This window comes from Podarcis melisellensis, assembly GCF_964234715.1.
Source record: "Podarcis melisellensis genome assembly, chromosome: 16".
NCBI lineage: Eukaryota > Metazoa > Chordata > Lepidosauria > Squamata > Lacertidae > Podarcis > Podarcis melisellensis.
The window spans coordinates 9407818-9424944 of record NC_138533.1 but is presented as its reverse complement, the minus strand read 5'-3'; the positions used below and the strand labels follow the sequence as shown (position 1 = coordinate 9424944).

Here is a 17127-nt window from a genome sequence, read left to right as displayed (position 1 = left end):
CTTTTTTTAAGGTCTGGACCATAAGCTGCATTTCATTCCACTGAAAGTGGAGGAGGGAGGGAAGGAAGCTCCCCCTTTGCCCTAAACTTTACAAACTTGTTTTGGGACACGGCGGAGGGTGGGGAGAGCCGAAAGGTCAGGAGAAATCTCGAGCCAAAGTCCCACCCCAAGAATTAAGGCTCCCAATAAGAACAGAAGAGGAAGGCGGCTGTCGGATCAGACATAATGGCCCATCTAATACAGGATTCTGTTGCCTGTAGGAAACTCGCAGGCTGCTGCCAGGCTTGCCAAGGTGAGCACACCTATCGACACAGCCCTGTAAGGGAGGGAAGGGTAATCAGTGGGGCTGGGTGTAACTTGGAGGGCAGAGTCCAACTAGTAAAGTTGGCCCAAAGGGAAAAGGGGAAAAAAAAGAAGTCGCCCACTCAGTTCTTACTAACACAGCACCCAAGCAAAACGGGCACCTTAAGAATCATACCCTTTGGATTCCAAAGGGCACTTTTGCATTTGAGACAAGGCCCGCTTTCAGTGCCCGTGTGCCAAGCGGGTAAAACAGCTTTCTGTTGACTTGCCATCCATTCCCTGCTTGCGGGTGGGAAGCAGGGATGCACATGGGACGAGATCCCTATTGGGCCCCTCTCTCCCTAGCAGCGCCGAAGCCACAGATGCCGCCCCTGCTCCTTCTTGCACACAAGAATGGCTGGGTCTTAGCTTCAGTGGGGTAAGGTATTTGGGGTCCACCCTACGGAAGCGAGGAATCCTGCAGCAACCACAAGGTAAGGCACAAGCCTGAAAGCAACTCTAGCTAACAAGGAAGCTCTCGTCCTAATAAAGTCCCTCCCCAGGTTACAGTCCAGCAGCTGGGCACTGCCCGCTCTCCTCCAACCATGCCCACCTGTCCTTAGCACCATCCCCAGCTCATACGAGGACGACGACAAGCCACGGTCATGCCTCACCCCTATTCAAACCTAACAGCTCCAACAATTAAAACCGGCTCCACCATTATTTGAACGACGCCTTTTTGGCGGGCACACGCTGCCCACCCCTGGCAAGGAGTCAATACCTGCCTGCCTGCCTGCCTGCCTGCCTGCACAATAAGATTTTGTGACAGGGGGTGTGGGTGGCCTATGATGGTAAGAGTTACACACACAAACATGCCCACAGTTTATGCCAGGGCAGTGCCAACCCATGGCGCAGAGAGGGCAAAGGATAAACAGTGGAGAGGATCCCTACCTCTCTGATGTCGCCAAGGCCCAGACCTGGCACCAGCCACGTTGTCAGGAAACCTTTGCGAACCAAGCACCCCCTAAGTTCATCCATCAATGCGCTGGATGTCTACAATCTTAAGATTTTGGTAAAAATAGCCCCCAAGCTGGGAATCTTCAAACTCAAGAAGGAAGTGGGGGAGTAACCAGGGAACCTGTCAAAGGAGGGGCAGAGTTGATCCACTCTCAAAAAGGCCTGGAATGGTGGAGTAACCCCCCCCCAAAAAAAGAGGGGACACCCCCCTCCCCAGAAACATAACTCTCTATCCACAGAAACAAATACCCATACAAGCAATCGGCTCCAATCATTGGTATGGAGCCAGGGAGACAAAAAACGGGCGTGACTTCCAAAAGATTGCCCCCCCCCCCGGACAAAATCAGGTTTTAAAAAACTGGGATAGGGAAACGGCTCACGCCTGCCCTGATCTTATCCCCAACGTGCCTTTTTGCGTCCTAACATCACCTCTTATTGGGAAGTGGGGGAGGGGGGGAGAAGGGATCTGGGGAAAGCAGGTGATTGGGGGGGGGTAGTGGGGAGGGGGAGAGGAAAAAGAGCCATAAGGAAATTCCCACCCAGCCACCCACCGCAACTTGCTATGTGGGGCTCGACGTCTGCTCTGGGGGTCCCCGCGTGTGCGTTTAAATCTCCGGGAAGAAGAGGGGAAGTTTCGAAGGAGAAATTGGGGGGGGGGTGGATTTCCAAATTCCTGGGGAGGGTCAGTTTTGGGACCCGGCCGACTAGTCAGAACCCCCATCTCCGGAGGATCGGCGCCCCGCCGCGGAGGATCGGACTCACCCCAATATTTTCCCCTCCCGGCCGGGTTTCTTGGGACGCTCCGCGGACACTTTTCACGAGATACCGAGATCTCTCTTGCGCGCGTGCCTGCGCTGGCCGGTGTCGGCGGCGGAGTGTCGCGCACGATCCCCTCCGCCTCTCTGCGCCCCCTCCCGGCTCACCTGTCCTGGCCACGCCCCCGGCTCACCTGTCCTTCCTCCCCCGCCCCCCTCCAGCTTAGCAACCCAGCTGCGCCAGGCGACCTTAGCCTCCCGCAACCCGGAAAAGGAGGCCAGCCCTCCCCGGCTCTCCCTCTCTCCAACCCCCACCCCCGACATTGCGCGCCCGTGTACCCCCCCCCACACCCCACCTGCGCCAAGCCCCGCCCCCACCTGCCCCAAGCCCCGCCCCCGAGCCTGCCGGCGCCCCGCCTTCTCCGCACCTGGCTCGCGCAGTTCCACTCGCCATCTCATCCTCTCGCGTCCTATTTTTTTCCCTCCTCTTCCCAAGGCAGCGGGGACGATCCCGCCTGCGCCGCCTCGCCATTGGACGGAGCGGGCGATCCCTCGCCTCCCACTGGCGGGACCCGCCGCCCTTCATCCCTCCGCACCCGCCTCCTAAGCGCCTGGGTGGGTTGGGTGAGGGGAGAGGGTTATTTCAGGTCGTAAAAGCTGGCGGCCATCAGATCCCTTTCTCTCCTTTTTATTCCCCCCCCCCCTTTATCCGCCGGACGCCTGGGTTCTTTGCAAAGGCTTTCCACCCCCTCCTCCTCCTCCCCTTTGCTGGGAATCTTTGCAAGGGTTAACGGGCTTCTGCAAACTTGGGGTGAGGGGGGGGACTGGAGATTTTTTTGGGGGGGCGTCATTTCGGTCACTTGAGGAGAGTCCTAGGAACAGCTGAATCATCCGAGGCTGCGGAAGAGAAGTTTGCAAGCGGAAAGGATGATTTAATCCCCAGGCGGTGTGGGGCAGGGGAAAGTGGGGGGGGGGACACACGACTTCCCACTTGGGGAGGGGGGAGGATTGGTCACCCCCTTCTCCTCCTCTCCCCCCACCCCCTGCGCCGCAGCGCTTGGCCTGGATGATGCAGCCCGCAGCGCAGCCATCTGGCTCCGGATCAGCCCCAAGCGCGCACACGCCCTAAGCACCATCTACAGGCCACGTGGAGGCCCACCGCTCCCTCCTCCTGTTGTTCCTTTGGAGCAAGAACCTAGCCTGGCCTTCGGAAAGGCTCTCCAGAGCTGCTTCTTGCAAATCAATCATAATGAAATCACCCTGTGGGCAGCTTGCTGCTTTTTAGAAAGGCATGGCAGGAAAGGAAAATGGGAGGGGGAGGGCAGAGGTGAACAAGCGAGCTCCGCAGGCCCTGGGTTCCTCCTGCGAGAAAGTGAATAAGCGGCCACTACGGAGCCCACTCAACCTGGCGAGATTAGGCGGTGCCAGCATTGGCACCGTTGGAACTGGAGGGGATGGTTTTGCTCTCAAAGTCCAAAAGGCTACATTTCTGCTTCAAGAGACTTAGGCCCTGTCTGCGCTACAAAGCACTCTGATGCCGCTTTTGAAAGTGTGGCTCCCCCCCCAAAGGATCCTGGGAACTGTAAAGGTTGCTGGGAATTTTGTGGAGACTTCTGTTCTCCTCGCAGGGCTGCAATTCCTGGAGATCCTGGGGAGAAGGAAAGAGGGGGTCTCCTAACAACTCTCAATACCCCTAACTAACTACAACTCCCTGTGTTCTTTGGGGGAAGCCGTGACTGTTTACAGTGGCGCTGTGGGTTAAACCACAGAGCCTAGAACTTGCCGATCAGAAGGTCAGCGGTTTGAATCCCCGTGATGGGGTGAGCTCCCGTTGATCAGTCCCTGCTCCTGCCAACCTAGCAGTTTGAAAGCACGTCAACGTGCAAGTAGATAAATAGGTGCCGCTCTGGCGGGAAGGTAAACGGCATTTCCGTGCGCTGCTCCGGTTCGCCAGAAGCGGCTTAGTCCTGCTGGCCACATGACCCGGAAGCTGTACGCCGGCTCCCTCGGCCAGTAAAGTGAGATGAGCGCCACAACCCCAGAGTCGGTCACGACTGGACCTAATGGTCAGGGGTACCTTTACCTTTAACTGCGTCAAATGAATTAATGTGCAGATGGGGACTCTCTTGAGAGATTTTGAAAATACTTCTTTGCTCAGAGTTTGATCTGCATTCTTGGGGTACCTGTTCTCAACCAGTGGGTCCCCAGATATTGTTGAACTACAACTCCCATCATCCCTGATCTCTAGCCTTGCTAGCTAGGGGTGATGGGAGTTGTAGTTCAACATCATCTGGGGACCCACAGGTTGAGAAAGGCTGCGTGATTACATGGTTTAACAACTGGGCAGCAGAACTCCTGCTATTGGGTCTGTGAAGGGTTAAAGAAGGGTCAGGGGAAGCTGGCCAGGATCATCCAATTGGAATCTGGAGTCCTGCATGCAACATAGGAGTTTGAGAAGGGAGTGGGAACTTGTAGGCAAGAAGTGACATCCCAGCGGTGGGCAGGGTGTATGGGGGTCCTGGGCTGCCCCGTGACAAGACCCCCTTCTTAGCATCGCTGATGTGGTCCAGAGAAAAGCAGATCAAGACGTTTGGCTCCAGCTTGGCTGCAGGAATTGCCAAAAGGAGACGTACAACCGTCTTAGGGGCTCCACTCTGGATTTGTGTAATGTTTATTCTGCAACCTTTTCTTCTCCCAGAGATATCCCAAAAAGTGGTTGACAATGGAGGGAGTGGGGCGAGGGGAGGATATCTGGTGGGACCCCCCCACTAGAAGCAAAATGAGATTGGGTTCCTTGTGTTTTGGGGGGCTAGCAGAGAGAAGACTCCTGGGACACCAAAGCCTGGAAGATTGGCAGCAAATAGTTGAGAAGAGGATATCTGGATTCTTTCCTCTCTGTGGACTCTGAACATACTGCAAATGTGTTTTGTATTAATGGATCCAGAATGATTTTCAAGAAATTGCAGAACTGGGGGTGGGGGGGTCAGAGAGAGAGGCACATGGAAAGGCGGTCATATCCACAAACCATCTTCAAGATTTGCCTGCTACAGTGGTACCTCGGGTTACAGACGCTTCAGGTTACAGACTCTGCTAACCCAGAAATAGTACCTTGGGTTAAGAACTTTGCTTCAGGATGAGAACAGAAATCGCGCAGCGGCAGCAGGAGGCCCCATTAGCTAAAGTGGTGCTTCAGGTTAAGAACAGTTTCAGGTTAAGAATGGACCTCCGGAACGAATTAAGTTCTTAACCCGAGGTACCACTGTATATGATTCTAGAGTGCAAGGCTATGGGATCCTGGGAGCTGTAGTTTGTTAAAGGGTGCTGGGACCTGTTCTGTGAAGGGTGAACTACAGTTCCCAGCTCCTTTCAGGGGAAGCCATGTGCCTTAAATGTGCGTCGGCAGCCGTTTAGATTGTGCAATATGAAATAAGCCCAGGCTCCAGAGTGCAAGGCGTGCTTTGAATGAACCACAGACCCTGCCCCACAGCTGGTGGTGGGGTGCAGATGGGGAGGGGGATTTGATCCAGCAAAGTGCCCAGGCTCGGATCCATGCAAAGGAAACTCTCCAGCCATGCTGGGCAGGGTGGTGTAGACTCCCTTATCCCTGCTCAACGCCCCCCCCCCAACTTGCAGGTAACTGGGTGGGGTCACACACACAGGCCCAACCTGTTTGGCTGCCGCCTGACGGGCGGGAGAAGAGCTCACCGTGTTCCTCCTCGCTTCACACTCACCTGGCCTCACCTGAACAGACCCTCCCGCCCCACCCAGTGCGCAGCCAGGAGCTTTGTCCTCCCCCCATGGAAAAATTCCTGGCTTCCCAATCCTGTTCCCTTCCTTCTCAGCCTGAGTCAGAAACAGCCACACGCAGGAGAGCTTTTTGAGCTGAGCTGGGCGGAAAGCTTGGAGGAAGCTCACAGACCCCTTGCCAAGGCAAACAGGTCCCTTTGCACAGACATTATCTCACTGAAGCGGCTGAGCCCAAGGCCTATAGCAGTGGGGGAGAGCCCGTTCCAAGAGGGATGCAGGATCTGGGCCCAGCAAGGCTCGGGTGCGAGGGATCGCAAAAGCCCAGCCCTGGCGGTTGCTTCCCCCCCCCCCAAAGCGCACACACCTCTCAGGATTGCAGCTCAGGCCTTAGTGTTCTGTTGCTCCGGCATGGTGTAACCAAAGCAGCTCTCTGCCCCGAGGAGCTTACAATCAGTGTTGCAAACGGAGAGAAAGGAAGAGGATCTTGCAATGGCTGTGCACTCTGCCTTCATAGAATCATCAGAGTCGGAAGAACAGATGCGTGCGTTTCCCTGCGTACAATTTCCTTCCTGAAATTTGGCAGGGGCAGAGTAAATTTCAACGTAGAAATGTACGCATGCAGAAGGTGCGTTTCAAAAGGGACAGATTCAAGAACTTACATAGCAGTAAGAAGCACTGGGCATGCTTCCGAGCATGTACAGAGTGCATTTCAGTACGGACAGTTTAAGGTGTCCCCTGAGCACATGCGGAGTGTTGTTCGGGTAAGGAGGGGTGCAAGTTCTCCTGAGCATGTACAGTGTGTTTCAGTGGGTGCCAGTCGCGGCCATATACCTCCCTGAACCTTAAGATCCTCCTGGGAGGCTGATCTGAGTGCCCCCAGCTGGATGAAGAGAGGCTGGTGAGAACCAGAGAACGGGACCTTTTCGGGAGTGGCTCCCTGGTGACAGAACAGTCTTCCAAGGGAGTTTTCTCCAGAACCATCTTTGTGATACTTTCAGATTTCTCTGTTTACCCAGCCCTTTCCATAAATGATGTCATCAGGGTCTATCCCTGCACTTTAACTGCAGGAATCTTTTGCCTAACGTGGGGCTCGAACTCTGAGATCAAGAGTTTACTGACGGAGCTATCCATCGTAGGCCAAGTTTGTTTGTTTTGTATCCCTAGAACTTTTGACTCAATGGCTTTATGTCTTATTTTCCATTTATTTGGTAAATATTTGAGGTTTTTGTTCTGCTTTCTTTTTCTTTTCTTATTTATCGTATGCCACCCAGCACGGGCTCAGGAAAATGCACTCTGCACATGCCCAAAGCCATGTTTATTTATTTATTCACAACATGTTTATGCTTCCACTGACCTGGGAGAGAACAGGTTTCAAAGCCCCACTCAGCCTTGAAGCCCTCTGTGTGTGACCTTGAGCCAGTTGCTCATTCTCAGTCAAACTTATCTCACAGGGTTGTTGTGGAGGGAAAAGAACTACCCGCACCTTGAGTTTATTGGTGGAAATATTTTATAATAGTAATAATTATTATAAGTATATACTACGTGGAGGTGATCACAGTATTCTGCCCCGACTCTCAGAGAATTACTGAGTCCTAGGCACACTAGATTTCAAGCTGATTTTACATATGAAAGTGTTTTTAATTGTTGTTTTTTAAAAAAAAATATATTGTTATAATTGTTTTTAATATATGAAATGGCATAATTGTTTTGATGGTTGTTTTTATTGTGAGACCGCTTGGAGATGTTTTATGGGAAGTGATTCATGAATGGAATGAATGAATGAATATCTTGAGTTATTTGAATTTGCTGTCTGTATACGTTCATCGCCCAACTATCCACAACTTTGCTTTTAGTACACAGGACGTAAACAAAGCAAAAAAAAAAGAACAAATAAACAAACAAGCTGGATAAACCATTGGAAGAAGAGGTCTGACAAAGCATCGCTGTTGCTGCCTGCACACCGTAAATTGAAAGCATGCCCGCTCAGAGAATGCTGGGGAATGTCATTTGTTCAGGGTGTTAGAACTGTAGCTCCAATTAGGAGTAAACTACAGTTCCCAAGATTGGTGGCTGGGTATGTGCTTTCAACGTGCTTTAAATATATGGCGTGTACCATATATGGGACGTGGGTGGCGCTGTGATCTAAACCACAGGGCTTGCCGATCGGAAGGTTGGCGGTCCCTGCTCCTGCCACCCTAGCAGTTCGAAAGCATGTCAAAGTGCAAGTAGATAAATAGGTATCACTCCAGCAGGAAGGTACCGTATTTTTCGCCCTATAGGGTGCACCGGCCCATAGGGCGCACCTAGTTTTCAGGGGGGGGGGGGGATCAAGGAAAAAAATATGATTCTCACCCCCACCCCCCATAGCTCTGGGAGCAGCGGACAGGCTGTACGCAGCCTGTGCGCTATGCGCTACTCCAAGACCTTCTCCCTGCTTTTGCGGGAGGTGGCGGAATTCCCCCACCTCCCGCAAAAGCCCACAGGAGCCGCACGTGACTCCTGCGGGCTTTTCGACCAGGAGGGAGAAGGGACTGAAACGGCCAGTCAGTCCCTTGTCCCTCCTCGGGGAAAAGCGTTTCAATGCACTGCTCTGGTTTCACCAGAAGCGGCTTAGTCATGCTGGCCACATGACCCGGAAAAACTGTTATGCTCCGGCCCCCACAAGGTCTGAGGGACAGTGGACTGGCCCCCTGCTGAAAAGGTTTGCTGACCCCTGGACTAGATCATGGGTAGGCAATCTAGGGGCCGGGGGCTGGATCCGGCCCAATTGCCTTCTAAATACGGTCTGGGAACCAGCGCGTTTTTACATGAGTAGAATGTGTGCTTTTGTTTAAAATGCATCTCTGGGTTATTTGTGGGGCATAGGAATTCGTTCATATTTTTCCCCAAAAATATAGTCCGGCCCCCCACAAGGTCTGAGGGACAGTGGACCGGCCCCCTGCTGAAGAAGTTTGCTGACCCCTGGGCTAGATTGAACCTCAGGATCCCCTCCTGAGGTTCAATCTAGCCCAGGGGTCAGCAAACTTGTTCTGATCGTGGTCATTCAGATTCCTCTGGGGAGGTCCACAGCCAAGGCTCAAGGACACTGTTACTCATAAGGAGACCCCAGCTGGATCAGCCAAAGGCATAGCTGTCAACTGTCCCTTATTTGTCGGGAAACTCCCTTATCCCAGCGCCGTGTCCCGCTGCTGTCCCTTATTGATGATGTCCCTTAAATTTCCCGGGATTTCATGCTCGCCTGGCTCGGGAGGGAAGCAGCGGCTTGGGTCCTCCGCTGCGAGAGAGAGAGAGCGCACTGGCGCCGTCGTCCTGGCGCAATGAGTTCCATCGGTCCTTCCCCGCCCAGGAGAGGGGGGGGAGGGAGAGAGACTTGCCCACACCGCCCGCAAGCCCGGAGGCGGCGGCCGCGGTGGTGGCAGCTGAGGGGGTGGCCTGAGGGAGGAGGAAAAGGAGGGGATGGGGAGGGACGCCGAAGGGTGGCGCTTCAGCGGCCGCCACGGTACCGCAACCGCCTCATGCCGGATTGACAGCATCTGTCACTCCTACCAATGTATGTAGCTCTTTACAATAGCAAAATCCCTTATTTTGGCTGCTGATCCCTTATTTTTGAGGCTGCTGGTCCCTTATTTTCAAATCTGTAAGTTGACAGCTATGGCCAAAGGCCCACCTAGTCCAGCACCCTCAATTCGCGGTGCCCAGCCAGATGCCCCCGGTGGGAAGCCCCCAAGCAGCCCCCAACTGCAGCAGCGCCTTCCTCCCCCCCACACTTCTGATTCCCAGTTCGCTGCCTCCGACAGCGGAGGGAGGCCTTGAAGCCGCCGACTCCCCCTTATGGCGTGCACTGATTTGAAAAACCCCACACGGCAGGAGGCAAACTCTGTGGCTGAAGGGATTTAGCGGCACGGCGCTTGCTTTAGGGGGGCGTCTGCCTCGGGTGGAGGGGAAGCTTTCCTGTGTCAACCACTTCAGAGGGGCCGAGGAAAGAACGGCGGGCTCAGGAGAGGCATGAAAGGCAAGCCACAGTCGGAGGCGTACGTAAACCACCCTGCGCCCCCAGAAACCGACCCTGCCGCCTGATTTCTAATTTTAGGCCCTGTCGGAGAGGAACAGATCCTGCAAGGGGGAGATAGAGTGGGAGCCTCTGTGCTTTTTATACATTCACCTCTTCCTCCACTGGTTCAGATTTTTGGTGGCGTTATAGAAAAAATTGGGGTTGGCTTTGACAGCCTTATCTCTCCATCAAGGGACTTGTCAGTCCCCTAAGTCTGTTGTCGGTCAGAGAAGAATGGATGGAGGCAGGATCCAGTAAACTCAAGGGAAATCTTTATTTCCCTGTTGTAACAGAGCCCCCTCTGCTCCTTGCAAGGAGGCGAGAGGCTCAGAACAAAGGTGTACGAGGACTTTTAAAGACTTTAGAAATTGCCCTTAGCTGAAGACCACCCGCACATCACAGAAAAAGGCGGTTTACAACAGAAATTTGAGAGTGTGGCTTCTCTCCTGTCTGCCAAGATACCTGATAAAGGCATTAGCTGGCCAGTCTAGGCCGTTTTTTTATGATGGTAAATAACTTTAGTTCTTGAATCCAGGTCACAGGCCTACAGAAACACGCCCTTAAGACAGGATTTGTAGTACTTGGAAGTGAAAGAACTGCTAGGGAAAGTTTCTCCCATATTTTCCCCTCTGTCAAGGAAATGTTTTCAAGTCAAAATGGCTTCAGGATTTGCTCTCCTGTACAGGACGCAGGTGGCGCTGTGGGTTAAACCACAGAGCCTAGGACTTGTCGATCAGAAGGTTGGCGATTCGAATCCCCGCGACGGGGTGAGCTCCCGTTGCTCGGTCCCTGCTCCTGCCAACCTAGCAGTTTGAAAGCACTTCAAAGTGCAAGTAGATAAATAGGTACCGCTCCGGCGGGAAGGTAAACAGCGTTTCCGTGCGCTGCTCTGGTTCACCAGAAGCGGCTTAATCATGCTGGCCACACGACCCGGAAGCTGTACGCCGGCTCCTTCGGCCAATAAAGCGAGATGAGCGCCGTGATCCCAGAGCCAGCCACGACTGGACCTAATGGTCAGGGGTCCCTTTACCTTTACCTTACGGGTAAGATTGGGAGAGACCGCTGCTTGAACGTGCTGGAGAGATGCTGCCAGTCAGTGTAGACCAGTGTTTCCCAACCTTTTTTGGGCAAAGGCACACTTGTTTCATGAAAAAAATCTCGAGGCACACCACCATTACAGCCCCGTGACGTCAGGGCGCAGCGTCACGCCGGGAGGGACGCACGAAAGTGTAAGTTTCAATTTTTCCCCCTCCCCCTTGCCTTCCTTCTGTGCCAACCGCCAAAAAGCCAAGAAAAAAGCCAAGACTTTAGGGCAGCAGGTCGACACGGAAGAAGCTCCTACCTAAGGACAGGTGCGACGGCCGTGTCCTCTTCTGCCACACTTGGCAGCCCTGCCTCACGGTCGTGACTCCCACCCTGATTTCTCCCCGCAGGTCGAGCGGCACAGGCAGCCCAATGTGTCCAGCCCAGACACAAGCCCCGCTTCCCCACTCTAGATCCTGAATGCGACCAAGTGCTCTGGACTCCCGAGCAGGGTGGGAAAGAGGACTCGCATCTGGTAGCCTCCGGGCTCCTCGCCTGCTCGAGGGATGGCATTGCAGGCAAGCTGCCGGCTGTCGCCATCGCCGCCCCCTCATGCGAGTGGACCTGCCCGGAGTGGTGGACCGGGGGAGGCTCGCCCTCTGTGGGGATGTGGCCCGCACGCGCGGCTCCGCTTCCTCCTGCCCAGGGCTGAGCTCCTTACCCGCGATCTCGGTCTCGCGCACGTGGATCCCACTTATTCCGAAGCTCGCGCCACTAGCCGGGGCTCTCACACCGTGCCAGGGCGAGGCGGCGCGGCCCAATGACGTCATCGCGGCTCGCCGCCGCCCTCTACTTCCCTGTTCCCTCCCCTGCCTCGGGTCGCCGTGGTTACCGAGGACTGCAAGCTGCTCGGGCGAGCGTGGGGCATTAAGTGGGAGAAGGAAAATTAAAATTAAAACTCGCCTGAAGGCCGCCTCTCCGGATATCTTTCGAATTTTTTAATTTTTCCCGCGGCACACCAGGCAACGTCTCGCGGCACACTAGTGTGCCGCGGAACACTGGTTGGGAAACACTGGTGTAGACAATATTGTGGCACTCAGGGCCTGCTTGTGGGCTTGCCGCAGGCATGTGGCCGGCCACTGTGAGAACAGGATGCTAGACTAACTAGATAGGTCACTGGCTTGATTCAGTATTATGCTTGTATCTCTCAGGGCCACACTTAACAGGGGCCCAAACAGGGACAGTAGAGCTGGCTACCTCTGGCAGCGGGTGGTGGGTAGACTCCTGCCATGGGAAGAAAACATAAAGGGATAGCTCAGTCAGTGGAGCACGAGACTCTTTAATTTCAGGGTTGTGGGTTCGAGATTCCGTCATTGCAAGGGGTTGGATTAGATGACCCTCTGCAGTTCTATGAGTCTTTCTCAGGCATAGGCAAACTCCAGCCCTCCAGATGTTTGGGACTACAACTCCCATCATCCCTAGCTAACAGGACCAGTGGTCAGGGATGATGGGAATTGTAGTCCCAAATTTATCTGGAGGGCTGGAGTTTGTCTATGCCTGGTCTTTCCCATCTCCCCTCGGCTACCAGATGTCTGGGGATCCCAGCCTCTGCCCTGGGCCCCCCTCCAGCAGTCAGATGACAACACAAAGAAGTTTATTCTGGCTCGTTCTCCTCCTACTCCACCCCCACCTTCTGTTTTCCTTTAAATCTTTCGGTTTCTCTGAAGACTCGAGAATCACGCTGTGGGTTGTGGGTGGGCAAAGTGGGTGGGGGGGATGTTGGGACGCGTCAGGGAGGAAGCCGTCACTTCCCCCGTCGTGCACAGCCGTCTAGGAACATGAAAGGCCACAGAATGGCTCATATCACAGCCACAGCCACACAGGCGGGTAATTTTAGATTCCGGGCTTCGTGGTTTCCCAGGTGGGGAATGGGTTGCTCTTCAGATCAGGGAGGGGAATCTGTTTCAACCCCCAAGGGCCACATTCCCCTCTGGGCAAGCTTCTGGGGGCCGCCTGGCTACGGGATCTGGCCTTTAAGCTTCACACGAGAGCTGTAAGGAAGGGCAGCTGCTCCCATCGCAGATCTCTGGCCCTTCCCCTAAAGCGGAAGTAAGCTTCTAGTCCTCATAAAAGGTAAAGGGACCCCTGACCATTAGGTCCAGTTGTGACCAACTCTGGGGTTGCGACGCTCATCTCGCTTTATTGGCCGAGGGAGCCGGCGTACAGCTTCCGGGTCATGTGGCCAGCATGACTAAGCCGCTTCTGGCGAACCAGAGCAGTGCACAGAAACGCCATTTACCTTCCCGCCGGAGCGGTACCTATTTATCTACTTGCACTTTGACGTTTGGCAGGAGCAGGGACCGAGCAACAGGAGCTCACCCCGTCGCGGGGATTCGAACCGCCGACCTTCTGATCAGCAAGTCCTAGGCTCTGTGGCTTAACCCACAGCGCCACCTGCGTCCCTTCTAGTCCTCATGCGCCCATATTAAAGATCTGGCTTTAATAGGAAGTTGCCTTAGGAAGGCTGCACTTAGTATTTGTCTACAGTTCGGGGGAATAAAAGGCTAAGGAGTAAACCCTACAAAAGTGGACCCCTGAGAGCAGGGGCTGGTGGTCTTGTCATCTCCATACAAACTGCCCAGGATTGAGCCCAAGGGAGGTCACTTCCATAAAGCCATGAGCCACGATGGAGCCTCCATCGCCAGGGGCAGTCTATCTTCAAATACCAGACATTGAGGAACAATTGCCAGGAGAGGGCTGTTGCCTTCAGGCCCTGCTTGGGAGCTGCTGAAATGCACCTCGATTTTGCTCTGATTTTAACTCTTCGCTTGCACTCATGCCTGAGCATTGTTTGTTTTTTTAAGTGCTATTTTATTGCAAAGCGATAAACCAGGGCTTAGGAAACCTGTGCGCCACCCTCCCCTCCCAAAATAAAGTTGTCGCGGGAACTGTAGTTCACCCTTCACAGTGCTAAAATTCCCAGCACCATCAACAAACTACAGTTCCCAGGATTCTTCGTGAGCTTTAAATGTATGGGATGTACCGAGCTGTATTGTTAAAAGCAGGGATGGGGAAGCTTTGGCCCTCCAGATGGCGCTGGACTACAACTCCCATCAGCATTGGTCAGTGGTTGGCGATGATGGGATTTGGAGTCCAACAACACTTGAGGGTGCCGGTGCGGGTTCCCCATCCATGTGTGTGTGTTTTAAGCTAACCTATGGGTGGCGCTGCGGGTTAAACCACAGAGCCTAGGACTTGCCGATCAGAAGGTCGGTGGTTCGAATCCCCGCGACGGGGTGAGCTCCAGTTGCTCGGTCCCTGCTCCTGCCAACCGAGCAGTTTGAAAGCACGTCAAAGTGCAAGTAGATAAATAGGTACTGCTCCGGCGGGAAGGTAAACGGCGTTTCCGTGCGCTGCTCTGGTTCGCCAGAAGCGGCTTAGTCATGCCGGCCACATGACCCGGAAGCTGTACGCCGGCTCCCTCGGCCAATAAAGTGAGATGAGCGCCGCAACCCCAGAGACGGCTGCGACTGGACCCTAATAGTCAGGGGTCCCTTTACCTTTACTCTGGCAAGCAGATGGCCCATTGCATCTCCTCTGGATCAAAGCCAGGCTCCTACCTGCCTGGCAACTGGATGGGCATAGGAGCCAGGCCACCAAAGAGGGAGCGGCAACCATCCTTTTGCGGGAAGGTCTATAGCTCAGTGGATCTGCTCTGTGTGTGAAAGGTCCCAGGTCCAATTTCTGGAGAGCTGCTGCCAGTCTGTGTAGACAATACTGAGCTATATGAATACAACAACTCCGGATAAGGCAGCTTCCTGTGTTCCTATACAGTACATGGGCCCTGAAAAATATTTAGGAAACGTTTGATGCAGCTGGGGACACACTGCCCCCTGCTGGCAGTCACAGAGATGCCACTTTGAGTACACGGATTTCAAAGAATGGGAGAGAGGTTCCCTGGGAAGATGTGGGGGACTCAGAAGCCCACCTCCCTCTCCCTTGGCATGCAGCCTTGTTGACTTTCTTCCTTCCCGTTTCCAGAGGGACTGGATCCGAATGCATTTGCGGCATTCCAGCAGGAGGAGAATTCATTTTGCACATGCTCAGAGAAGCCCTTTCAAGCACATCTCTCTACAATCGCTGCCAAAGCGGCGTTCTTCCTTCCTTCCTTTGTGCCGCTCTGCACGCGCTCAGAAGTACTCTTGTCACAAGCATATGTTGCCTGGGAAATGTATACCCTGCCTTCCAGCTTGGTGGGGTAAGTGGCTCCAGAGGGGGGGGGTGTCTTGACAAATGGACCCTCCAAAAGCCGGAAAGGTGTGGTCAACTTGGTAGTAATGACCACGAGCTCCTGGGCAGATAATGTACTCAGGGTCACTTAACCTTATGTCTGCCCACCTGACTTCCTAATTTGCACCTGTATGTAATTGGTCAAATTCAGGGTTCCAGTTGTTGTTTTTTGTTGAGACATTGGGGGGGAGGGGGGGAGATGGGGTGGTGGGGTCGGGTGGCGATGTTTCTATTTTGCTTAATGTATGTAGAGTTTGGTGTCAGCATTGCTTGTGCTGTTCACTTGTGATCCTTTGGTGGTGAGAGAGGTTGGGGTTGGCCTAGGGTGTGGTTGTTTGTTTGTGGTTGGCTGTGGTGATCTTTGTTTTCTTGTGTGAGTGGAGTGCGTGGGTGTTTTGGATCAGGTTAGCCATATTGATTTGTACGCTGTTGGTGGATTATTGTCATTGTCCTGTTGGGCTGTGTATGTGATAAAGGGGAGCCATACCGGGGTAAAGGCGTCTTTTTCTGTTTGTCCCCGTGTCAGTTTCAGTTTATTAGTTAATTTTTCTAGTAGGGCTGTTTCCCATACTATTTAGTACCATTGATCCATACTTACTCCTGACAGGTCTCGCCAGTGTCTGGTTATGGTGTTTCTGGCTGCTGAAAGTAGGTGGGTTATGAGTTCTTTGTGGTGTAAATGGGCATCGTTGTCTTGGAAGATGTTTAGTAGGGCCAATTCTGGGGTGATGTCTAATACTTGCTTAGTTATTTTACATATTTATTGTATGGCTGTTGTCCAGAATAGTTGGATTTTGGGACACTTCCACCACATGTGGAGGTATGTGCCTGTGGAGGTGCACCCTCTCATTCAGGGTTCCAGTTGAAGCTCTGTAGCTCAGTGGCAGAGCTTCTGCCTCACATGCAGAATGTCCCAGGTTTGATCCCCAACATCTCCAGAAATCATGCCTGGAGCCTGGGAGAACCCCTGCCAGTCAGTGTAGACACTATGGAGCTAGATGGACCGAATGGTGTAGTGTCAGTGTAGACACTATGGAGCTAGATGGACCGAATGGTCTGACTTGGTATAAGTCAGCTTCCTATGATCTTCTTTAAACTAGCTGTACATTTTGAATGATGAGGACTAGAATCTTGCAAGCAGAGACATCTCCAGATAGAGCTTGGAGAGGCTTCTGCCCGTCTGTGTTGACAATACTGAGCTAGATGAACCCCATGACCTTGCTCAGTATTAGGCACGTTCCGATGTCCCTATAGAACACTCGTTCTGCACTGCTAAGAAATCAAAACTTCTATAGTGAGGATTCACTGGCACTTTGGAACTCCCTGCCGATTGACACCGATTGCACCTTTGCTGCACTCTTTCTGGCGCCTGCTAAAAACCTGTGGTTAGGAAAGCCCGCCTAGATTAATCTGGTTTCATGGGACACGGGTGGCGCTGTGGGTTAAACCACAGAGCCTAGGACTTGCCGATCAGAAGGTCGGTGGTTCGAATCCCCGCAACGGGGTGAGCTCCCGTTGCTTGGTCCCTGCTCCTGCCAACCTAGCAGTTCGAAAGCACGTCAAAGTGCAAGTAGATAAATAGGTACCGCTCCGGCGGGAAGGTAAACGGCGTTTGCGTGCGCTGCTCTGGTTTGCCAGAAGCGGCTTAGTCATGCTGGCCACATGACCCGGAAGCTGTACGCCGGCTCCCTCGGCCAGTAAAGCGAGATGAGCGCCGCAACCCCAGAGTCAGCCACGACTGGACCTAATGGTCAGGGTTCCCTTTACCTTTACCTTTTAATCTGATTTTCCATTTATCGTTGGTTTTAGTTATTCCTTTGAAAGTTGTAAAGAGCTGCTCTTGGTAGATAGCTCCGTGGCTGAGAGCATGGTGCTGATGATGCCAAAGTTGCAGGTTCGATTCCTGCATGGAACAGCTGCATTGCATGGACTTGGACCCCCCCCCCAACTCTATGATTCTGA

At 53.5% G+C, this 17127-nt stretch overlaps 1 protein-coding gene across 2 annotated transcripts in view; it reads right to left on the bottom strand.

Moving 5' to 3' along the window:
* Positions 1–2602, bottom strand: part of ZBTB7B (zinc finger and BTB domain containing 7B) — a 57321-nt gene extending 54719 nt beyond the window's left edge. The window contains exon 1 of one of the 2 annotated variants that reach the window (XM_081891639.1): positions 2483–2602. In XM_081891639.1, coding sequence (XP_081747765.1) covers positions 2483–2513 — 31 coding nt within the window. In that variant the 5' untranslated portion in view covers positions 2514–2602. Of the gene's footprint in view, positions 1–2061; positions 2215–2482 lie in introns of those variants that run through there. The other variant, XM_081891641.1, reaches the window with a different exon arrangement.
* Positions 2603–17127: the final 14525 nt, after the last annotated feature.